This window comes from Bombyx mandarina, chromosome 24 (genome assembly GCF_030267445.1).
Source record: "Bombyx mandarina strain Sakado chromosome 24, ASM3026744v2".
NCBI classification, from domain to species: Eukaryota; Metazoa; Arthropoda; class Insecta; order Lepidoptera; family Bombycidae; genus Bombyx; species Bombyx mandarina.
This window is the reverse complement of record NC_143230.1, coordinates 10,844,065-10,855,731: the sequence shown is the minus strand read 5'-3', so window position 1 is coordinate 10,855,731 and position 11,667 is coordinate 10,844,065. Positions and strand designations below refer to the sequence as shown.

General features: G+C 39.9%; 1 protein-coding gene across 2 annotated transcripts in view; it reads right to left on the bottom strand.

The window, feature by feature from the left end:
- Positions 1-5,469: 5,469 nt before the first annotated feature.
- The window catches only part of neur (E3 ubiquitin-protein ligase neur), a 53,207-nt gene continuing 47,009 nt past the window's right edge, over positions 5,470-11,667 (bottom strand). For both annotated transcript variants that reach the window (XM_028181696.2, XM_028181695.2), the window contains exon 4: positions 5,470-10,394. In XM_028181696.2, coding sequence (XP_028037497.2) covers positions 9,975-10,394 — 420 coding nt within the window. In that variant the 3' untranslated portion in view covers positions 5,470-9,974. The remainder of the gene's footprint in view (positions 10,395-11,667) is intronic.

Genomic DNA, 11,667 nt, shown 5'->3' with positions numbered 1-11,667 from the left:
TCGGAGTCTCTTTTCTTCAATGACCCTTATCTATAACAGATTGGCAATTTTATCAATTAAAATAGACCAAATTGCCCATTGAGTTTTTCGCCAGATCTTCTCAGTGAATCACGATTCTGATCCGCTGGTAAATTCAGCTAAGCAGCTAAGTTTTTGAAGGTCGTCGTGGCCTAAAGGATAAGACGTCCGGTGCGTTCGTATGTAGCGATGCAACGGTGTTCGAATCCCGCAGGCGGGTACCAAATTTTCTAATGAAATACGCACTTAACAAATGCTCACGATTGACTTCCACGGTGAAGTAATAACAATCGTGTGATAAAAATCAAACCCGCAAAATTATAATTTTCGTAATTACTGGTGGTAGGACCTCTTGTGAGCCCGCGCGGGTAGGTACCACCGCCCTGCCTATTTCTGCCGTGAAGCAGTAATGCCTTTATGTTTTGAAGGGTGAGGCAGCCGTTGTAACTATACTGAGACCTTAGAACTTATATCTCAAGGTGGGTGGCCCATTTACGTTGTAGATGTCTATGGCTCCAGTAACCACTTAACACCAGGTGGGCTGTGAGCTCGTTCACCCATCTAGAAATTTGTTTGTCACTCGTAAGAATTGTACCAGGAGCGCATAAATGCAAAGAGCGTTTCGAAATCAATTTTCGACATAGCTATTCTGTTTCAGGCACCAATCTTTTCGGGCTCCTCGGACACAAAATGGGTCGCTGGCTAACACAAGCACCGGTCACCGTTCTCGTCGCACCCGTCGCTTGCGACGAAGGGCTCAACGAGTAAATTAACCCATAGACACAGCCCACTGAGTTTCTCGCCGGATCTTCTCAGTGGGTCGTGATTCTGACTTAATGGTAGATACTGCGAAGCACTGCTCTCACTCCCGGTTTGAGCCCCGTGAGCTCACCTACACGTCAAGGAGAAGCTGAAATAGCCTCTCAAGGCTATCAGCATAGGTAGGAAAAAAAAACAATATTGTTTATAACGCGACAACTAACCTTCATTTCATGATCAGTTCGATTAACACTAATCATACCAACACTGGTTCCCTTTTTCTACCATAGCGGGTAGTTAACGGTATATGACAAGTGATACTCAAAACAAAACAAAAAGAAATAATGTAATACCAGTAGATTAATTGGTAAGAAAAAGTCATTAAGTCAAATGCGCAAAAGCAACAAGATGATACGAGGCCTATAAAATCAAAGGCAGCTAAATCCGAGTCTGTCAAATATTCAGGTAAACTACAAAAATCGGCCCTAAACACGTCATTACGGATCCTCCCGATCCATCGAAGTACTGCTCTTTTAGAAACACTCCCGGTTTGCGAAGCTGAAATAACTTTGTTCGGATAGCTACGATATTCTTTATTTTAAAGCAGATTTATAAAGAATGAGAATATTACTAATAATCTGAATTTTAAATGATAAAACTTCGTTTATTAGTACCTTAGTACAGAGTAAAAATAAAATGTTTGAACTGAATTTGTTAGAGATTTAGGTGCATTTGTTATAACATGAAAACACCAAAGCGTGTCCAACTAACTAAACAAGATAACGCCATTGTTAATCCATTTTACGACATTAAGGCGTTTAGCTGCCTTTGATTTTATAGGCCTCATACGTGCATTTTCAATGCAATGGTTCAAAATGGGTCATTTGATCCGTTATGGTATGTTTAGTGTTAATATAACAAAGTAAACGCTCTAATTATGTACCGCAATTCATTCATTTCTTATAAACGAACAGAACCCGACAAATAACCTTAAAAATTTCATAGCAATCCTTACAAACGCATACGGATATATCGCAGAGCTTATAAAACAATTCCACGATTCTCGTATTAGTTTCGCAGCAGACAATGAATTTGTAAACCTCCCGTAGATAATGTACTAATATTTCACAACAGCGGCAGCAGTCTTTAGCGGTATTCTCGGAGAGCGACAACAGAGAAACGTTGCGATGTTTTCTTTTGCGTTTAGTCATGGCGCACGTTCCAATCCCGCTGACACGACTCCTGTCAAACTTTGACATTCTCATTGGACAATTCTCGAAGCACCCCGCCGCTGTTCGCGTTGTGGATAACTAAAACATTTCACTGAATCAGATTGATATATTCTAAATTTTTTATTGCTTAGATGGGTGGACGAGCTCACAGCCCACCTGGTGTTATGTGGTTATTGAAACCCATAGACATCTACGACGTAAATGCGCAAACCACCTTGAGATATAGGTTCTAAGGTCTCAAGTATAGTTACAACGGCTGCCCCACCCTTCAAACCGAAACGTATTACTGCTTCACGGCAGAAATAGGCAGGGCGGTGGTACCTACCCGTGTGGACTCACAAGAGGTCCAACCACCAGTAAAATGGCCTATAATATTCATTATATCGAGAGGTGAAAAACTGTTTGGTTTAGGCGACATTTAGCATACGGCCCACCTGATGGTGAGTGGTTACCGTCGCCCATGGACTTCAGCAATGCCAGGGGTGGAGCCAATCCACTGAATACCGTAAACTTCTTCAGTACTACGTCCATGGCGACGTGCCATACAGAGGCACCTGCTGATTCTTTAACTCCATCCGTTTTTGTTTCCACCATTTTCATTTTTAAAGTATTTAAATCTAATCGTAATAATATATAATATTATTTTACGATATCATAATATGTATGTGTGTATGACCAGATCCGCACTACCCTCGACACCACAGTTCACGATGCTCCACACTCGGCGGCAGATAGAGGCAAATGGCGTGGAATGATCCGGAATAAGCTCTTGTTGCGAGGAGGCGGTCACGACCCTCATTATTGAGGAAACCGAAGCGAGAAGAAGAAAGAAGTGTGATTCATATATTAATTATGTGCATGACGTATTTGTCTCAACAAATGCGCCTACCACAGCTCTCTCTACACCACCCTTGGTCGACTGGTATTGAATGCTTTAGGCACTCTGTTTTTTTCCCCTATACGCTGATAGTCTAAGAGGCTATTCCGGCCACGCCCGCAAAATTATAATTTGCGTAATTACTGGTGGTAGGACCTCTTGTGAGTCCGCGCGGGTGGGTGCCACCACCCTGCCTATTTCTGCTGTGAAGCAGTAATGCGTTTCGGTTTGAAGGACGGGGCAGCCGTTGTAACTATACTGAGACCTTAGAACTCATATCTCAAGGTGGATGGCGCATTTACGTTGTAGATGTCTATGGGCTCCAGTAAACACTTAATACCAGGTGGGCTGTGAGCTCGTCAACCCATCTAAGCAACAACAAAATAAAAACCCGGACGGGTCAGGTGAGCTCACGGGCTCAACCTGAGAGAGTTTAACACTAGGCCTAGCAAGAGCAGTGCTTCGCAGAATCTACCACCGGATCGGAAACGCGACCTACTGAGAAGATCCGGCGAGAAACTCAGTAGGCTGTGTCTATGGGCTAGTTCGCACTTGAGGATTATGGCGAATAATTCGACGAGGACGGTAATCGGTGCTTGAGGGACCTAAAAGCACCGATAGTGAATCCGGGGGATCCGACAAGACGTTTCGTTGCGGCGTTGCATTGCTCCGTCACGGTCGAATAAGCCATTCAGCCTTATCTTACATATAAAGAAAGATATATAAGACCCTGTCCTCATCGCGTTGCTTCTTCACGGCTGAGGGTCGTGACAATCATGCTTAAGCAGGATTTTATTCCTGAAAGGATTATTATTTGTCTTTCCAGCGTTTCTGATCATTGGCCGCGTGAAGAGCCCCGTGGAATGGGGTTTCCGGTGTGGTGATACAGATTCGATAAGACCCAAAAACATTTTGAATGGACTTTGGCGGTCTCGACACAAACCCGAGCCAAGAGTACACACCTTCATGCGCTCCGCCGCTAAACCGCCACACATCTCACTTGATTTTTCTATCAAAACACTCATGAAGAACGTTTTTCTCGTCTAAAACACTACAAATTTATAACATCGTTGACGCACGTCAGTTCTGACAGCTGTCATTGTTGTTGTTTTCTTTGATTTCTTCTTATTCTATTTTTGAGTATAGCAATTGCTTCTTGGTACGCCATTGTTACCAGAGTCCAGTTTATAGCAATCTTTAATTATTCTGATATTTCTGATGATTATCTCATATTCTGTTTTATGAAAAATGACTTTTTTTTAATGCTTAGATGGGTGGACGAGCTCACAGCCCCACCTGGTTACCGGAGCCCATAGACATTTACGACGCAAATGCGCCACCGGCCTTGAGATATAGGTTCTAAGGTCTCAAGTATAGTTACAACGGCTGCCCCACCCTTCAAACCGAAACGTATTACTGCTTCAGGGCAGAAATAGGCAGGGCGATAGTACCTACCCGTGCGGACTCACAATAGGTCCTACCACCAGTAAGTACGCAAATTATAATTTTGCGGGTTTGATTTTTATTGCACGATGTTATTCCTTCACCGTGGAAGTCAATCGTGAAAATTTGCTGAGTACTTATTTCATTAGAAAAGTTGGTACCCGCCTGCGGGATTCGAACACCGGTGCATCGCTACATACGAATGCAGCGGACGTCTTATCCTTTAGGCCACGACGACGATATGCAACGGAATGAGACGAAGTTGATTTACTTGGAGACTGTAATAAATTGAGATGAAACAACGTTTCAGTAAAATGGTGGTTATTTAGTGGGACTTCAGTGGAGCTTTCGGAAGCACCCGAGAAGCAACGTTTTTTTTTATTTTTTTTTATTGCTCGTCTAGGCAGACATGCATACGGCCCACCTGATGGTGAGTGATTACCGTCGCCCATGGACTACAACAATGCCAGGGGCAGAGCCAAGCTGTGTACTAGTCTAGATAAAGTACTAGGGCATTATGAATTCAAAGATATCTTGAAAGCCTTCTGCCTACCGTTAAGTACTCTCCACAAGCCTGGTTTGAAAGACATGTCATAGCGCTCGGGAAACACCGTGGAGGGAGCTCATTCCAAAGCCGGATGGTACATGGCAGAAAAAATCTCTGGAAGCGCACTGTGGATGAACGCAATGGCTCCAGGTAGTATGGATGAACTCTACTCCGGTAGCGAGCGGTGTGATGGTAAAAACGAAAAACGTTACGTCCGGTAACTCTATTCCATTTCCCCCCACTGGTGCAAGTTCACAGATACAAAACTGTCAATAAGCCAACATAAACGTATGACCCTGAAGAGACAACCATTCACAGACATTTAACTTTTACTGGTGGTAGGACCTCTTGGAAGTCACCACCACCACCCTATTTCTGCCGTGAAGCAGTAATGAGCTTTCGGTTTGAAGGGCGGGGCAGTCGTTGTAACTATACTGAGACCTTAGAACTCATATCTCAAGGTGGGTGGCGCATTTACGTTGTAGATGGCTATGGGCTCCAGTAACCACTCAACACCAGGTGAGCCGTGAGCTCGTCCACTTAGCTAAGCAATCAAAAAAAAAATTATGAATAGGTTAGCAAAATAAAATAAATTTATACATTTTTCATAACCATTTTTATTTTTGTTTATTTTTACACTTAACCTATTTCTCCGACATCGCTTACAAAATACCGTCTCGACTCTCGTGATAATTAGAAAACAAACAAAAAAAAAGATTAATTTAAATAAATTACTAAAGACTAGATAATGACGTTCTTTATTAAAAAAAAATGTACAATCAACACGAAACCCGAACCGAAAGGTCGTATGTTACGTTTCATTTCAATCAACAATCAACCTTAAAACCTTTAACTTAATATAGTATTTTAGTTGACCGTTACTTTAGAGATGTGTATTAATCGAATCGTTTCGCTCAGTTCAATGACACGGGACGTTTGACATATTTTGAAACGACGCCATCTTGTGAAAAAATAAATTAGTAACATTTTGATTTTATAGATTTACATTTGAACAAGAAACTAAATCAATATGTAATAAATTTGTTTTTAATTCGTTTTTACTTCTGCACGTACATAGAGAAATACGATTCGCGAAGAATTTGATTGTTGATGATAATTTTCGAAATAAAACATAATTTCGCGCCCAAACTTCGTGTTAATTCAAAACATTCATAAAATTTTATTTAAAACATTAGAAATGGAGTTAGTTAAAAACATTATTTAGTCGATAATTCTGACATTTCATACTGGTCATACTGTTTTGGTAATTAAATTGAGTTAAATAAAAAAAATACAACTACAAATTACATTATAATAATTATTATATTATATATTCACATACCAAATGTTTATTGCTTACACGAAGCTTATGTTCAGATACGCAGTCACACAGTCATACAATCTGAGCAAACTTCACGCATTGCACATTTAAAACTAATAATTAAACAAATAAATAATGGTAGGTATGTATTCATTTAAGAATGCGTATTTACAACGTACTTACTGGCTCTCTGTTGTTTGGTAAATAAAAAAAGGACACGTATTGTTTTTTAACCGACTTCAAAAAAGGAGGAGGTTCTCAATTCGACTGTATGTTTTTTTTTTATGTTTGTTACCTCATAACTTTTGACTGGGTGAATCGATTTTGATGATTCTTTTTTTTTATTAGAAAGCTGACGCTTCCCGCGTGGTCCCATTACAATTTAGTCCAGTTCTGATAATGGTATCCATGAGAAAACCATATATTATGTCTTAAATTTGCATTAGGTACGTGCGCGACAAATAGATGAATAACTCAATATCACGCCAACCGATTCCGATGATTATTGTTTTTAGTCATATTCATTTATTTTGGAATATTTTTTTTTCTATTTGAAGTCGGTTTTTGTTAAAGCATGTCTATATACAATTATTGTTATAACAAATAATTTTTTTTTTAAATTCAAACGATTAACTTTGAAATACGTGTCAAATCGAAGCGATGAAGAAATAAGTTCAAAATGAATCAACTCAATTAGTAGTGACATCTATTTTAATCTATATTAAAAATTGATATGTACCTATAAAATTTAGAATATAATTCAATGGTATTATGATGGTAGGATCTCACTAATCCGACGACCCCCCTCAAGGCTCCCCCATCTTTCCCTCACCCCCCCCTAGTTCCAGGTCCACGCATCATTTTTAAGGGATTTTATGACCTAGTAACTAAGACCTTTAGATCGTCTTATTTTTTTTAATTTATATTCTTATATTTTTATGAAAAATGATAATAAGGGGGAAATTTAAATGAAATAAGATGAAATGATATGGGATGAAATATAATATCAGTAAACTGGTGGTCATTTACTGAGACTTTTTCAGTGGACTTTTTGGAAGATCCCGAGAAGTTACGCCCAGCGGCTTTGTTTCATTTTCCCACATTTGTGCACTTTCACAGTTATACTAAACAGTTAATAAACCGCCGTTATTACACATTTAAACCTGAAGAAACACTAAATAGACAAAATAAAACAAATCACACAACTTCACTCCTCGCGTTCTCGCCAAAAAGTCCTTTTGAACTGTTATTTATAGCATACACTGACTGGAAACTTTTTCAACTTTTCCCCCATATGAAATGATTCTCCTTGAAAATGTCAACTTGAGTAACACAGGGCTCGTGAAAGATGAAAAGGATAATAATAGTGAAGTAAATAATATAGTACATTTTTTTTTTAATTAAAGAAAGTCTAGAGATAATACATGTGGAAAATTACAAGAAAAAAACAAAAGACAGAAAGAAAATTAGTTAAAAAATCTGACATCCGCTACTTTTTAATATTATATCGGATCAATGAGAATCAACTAACGTAACTAGTGTTGTGTCAATTGGAGAGAATGTGTCGTATCGATTTTACGTACGTTTTCAAAACAAAATCGATATCTCACCGATTTAGCAGCGGCAACACAGAGCCGGTAGCTCGCGGTCTACCGCAGTGTTAACGCTAAGCCGGAGATCGACCGTGAAAATCGACACGAGACATTAATAGGAACTGGTTATTATGCTTAATCGGTAAAGGGGCGATAGTGGCGTAGCGGGGAGAGGGGCGTTGGGGGGCAGGGGGCGTCAACATGCCCCAGCCGCCACTCACTAATGGACGTCAAAGGTCAGGCGCCGTGGCTGGAACACCAGCCAGAGGTCAGATCTGGTTGAGGACGCGGTTGGTGGTAGTCGATACTATACGGTCCATGCCACCCATGATCGAACACCGTGGAGGAAAGTCACATGTGGTCGCGATCCTCAGTAGTGAGAGAACGATGAAGAAGCAGTAATATAATAAAAGTTAATTCGTAAATAAAAAAAGAGGGGGGTGAGTTTAGATCGTGATGTCACTGACTGACCCTACGTTACACAAAAAAATCAAATCGCTCGGAAAAATTCGGTTCGTTTTTATTAGAATCTCCTCGAAACCGCGGCACCTTGTTACAGTCTAGCAACACCTAATTAATCGTCTAGCAACACCTAAGTCATATACAGACAGCCTCGCGTTTTAGTAAGTACGTATTAATTTTATTATTATTAGTTACTCTTTCGATTAAATTATTAAAAAATAATAATAAAAGTATTCGTGCATTTATTTTAAATAGTCTTTATAAGTCAGTTTTAAATTTTTATTTTCTTTGAACATGGTCACACATTATCCGTCAAACTTTCCCGCCGACAAGACCAAAATCCGCCATCTTGCGTCAAACATTTTTAAAAAATTCAAATTAAATTACGCATATTAATATATTACTTAATAATTTTTATTTATACACATGTCAATTTAGAAGATATTAATTTAATTCAGGGCCGCGCTATTATTATTATTGTTATTGGCAATGTCAATCGATTTCTAATAAACGTTAAACATATTTATATATTACGCTCCCTAATTTCGTACTAGGTTCTAACTGGAATTTGCAACTCAATCTGACTCTCTGAATCAACTCACTCTCAAGTCAATCTGACAGCTGCTTGTCAATCTGACAGCTGTCACGCGTTGTCAAAAACGTTTCAGTCCAACTTCAAATCGATAAAGTCAACTTAGGGAATGTTTTATTCATAATCGCGATAGTGAAACGAATATCTATCATACGTTAATATTGTGCGGCCGGTTACAAAGATTTCCCGGTTAGTTCTCAGCGCGTATCTTCGTTTCTCGTGTACAGTACCCGGCGATAAATACCGCACTTCGGTCTTTAGTAAGAGAGGGTCGGTTTCGTAAAGCGTTATCTCTGTCGCACACTGCTCACGTGACGATTGGACTGCTAGTGTTTTGCGCGACAGAGACAGAGCTCTACGAAGCAAAGAACATTAGCCGATTACGAAAAGTCGAAGTGCGGCATTTATCGGCAAGTACTGTACCGTTGATAAGGCCTCGGTCTCGTTGCGAGCGTCTCAACACATACGAAGAGACTAGAGACGATATCAACGAGCAACTCTCTGTTCACATCCCTCCTAATGTCATATAACATAATTGTCTGATTGCAAAAATTAGTCCTTAAATCGATAATTCATAATGAATGATTACGTTTCGCCCTAAAATTATTAGTTGTTGTCCGTCGTAGGATAGTAGAAGTACGAAAACCTTTTCGAAACTGGCTAGTCACCGTCGAGTGACAGCTGTCAAACTGACGGGTATCAATTTGACAGCTGTCAAATTTAGTGTTCGAATCGAACGCATCGCCGCCACCTGTCTCCCGTTACACTAAAACATTAAATCAAACTAACCCGACAACATCATCATATCACATCGCTCAATCATCATCTTAAATAACACTTACATAATAAATATATATTAATGAAGCTTATTAAAAGTAATTAATATTTACAGATCTGGGTTTTTTTTTTGTTGATTTTGTTTTTGCTATTTTTTTAATTTTCGTTATTTGGGACTTAACAGAAATATTACCGTAACGCTATTTGGTATGAGCATTCGTGAAGGTTCGCGGCTTCGGCGGCTCTGGCGTGGTCTCGAGCTGTCCACGGACCGACATTCCCAAACGCCGCGACAACCGCACCGGGGGTTTCGACAACACCGCCATCTATCGAACGGGGGCGACGGACGCGCGATCACGACTTGTACGTGCGGATGACGTCTTTGATCTGCGCCCGGCACAGGGGGCATTGACCCCCGCCCTTCCCCCTCCACTGCTGCACCGCGCACCGATAACACATACACATGTGCCCGCACATGTACAGCACGCTATCTATTGGGTTCTCGTAGCATATAGAGCATTCGGCGCCCGTCGGACCCTCGCCGATGACGGAGTACACGGGCTGGTGCTGGCGGCTGGTCGAGGGCAGCCGTTCCACCAGCCTCAGAGGCTCCGGGTGGCCGTTCGGCATCTGGACCTGTTCGTTGGTGCTGTTCTGGGTGGAGGAGCACTGAACCTCGTTCCGGGGACGGGACTGGAACTGCTGGGCGCAGGTGGACGGCTGAGCGAGGGGCTGGAGGCCGGTCAGACAGATCTGAGACGTCGCCTGGATCGGCTGGAAACGAGAGAACCCAAAATTTCAGCAGGCCCGACAGTAGAAAGAGAGAGATACATAGATTTATAAGATTTAACGTGGGAGGAAATGAGATAGGAAGCATTATTTATATAGTGTTTCTTATTATTCGTGGTTCTGTTTCGGCTCTGCTTCGTACCTAATATTCGTACTTAATACATTCTGAATAAATCCTAAGTAATATATATGAATAACATGTAAAATGCATAATTATCAAACTTTGTATCACTATGAGATCATTACTAAAACCAAAAATTATCATCTGCCCGAAATTTTACATTCGTCTCATTGTCTTAAGCCAACTTTTTAATACGCTTTTTTATTAGCTTCAGACGTATGTATGTTAGTATGTAACGGAATCTTTGAACATGATTTTGACCCCCTTCAAAATGTCAGATTAACTCGAAATTTGGCATAGGTTTTGGCATTAAGGACCGATGACAATTCAATATTTAAAAAAAATTAAATTGAAAAAATTGAAATTCAACTAAAAAATGAAAAATAAATAATAGTTTAAAAAAAACTAACAAAATACGCTTTTATAGAAAATCCAACTAAAAAATAGACATTAAATTTTAATATATTTGAATTAAAAATAGTGTAAGAAAAAAATATTTTATTGTAAAAAAGCATGGGGTTGCATGGTAAATATCAGTAGTTATAAATATTTTATGAACAGATATGAGTAGAAGGGCTATTTTGATAATATCCTGAAAAGCATCCCACGCTTTTTTTTTTACAATAAAATCATTTTTTCTTACACTATTTTTAATTCGAATTTATTAGTTGGATTTTCTATTGAAGGTTTCTCTTCTACCACGTGTGAATTGCACATATATATATGTATATCCTTAAATACCTTAAGATGGCGATACTTTAATACCTTATAAAGGCGATTGCACGCAGCAGAGATGCGAATGTTGCGATGGATGTGTGGAGTAACGAGAATAGATAGAATACGGAATGAATATGTTAGAGGAAGTCTGAAAGTGGCACCTGTGACAGAGAAGCTGAGGAGTGCGCGTTTGAGATGGTATGGGATGAGACGGAATGAAAATGAGGTTAAGAGAGTGTTAACTATGAATGTGGAAGGATTTAGAGGAAGAGGTAGACCTAAGAAGAAATGGATGGATTGTGTGAAAGACGATATGGATAGGAGGGGAGTGAGCGAAGAAATGGTATATGATAAAAGAGTATGGAAGGAGAAAACATGTTGCGCCGACCCCAGGTGACTGGGAGAAGGGCAGGATAATGA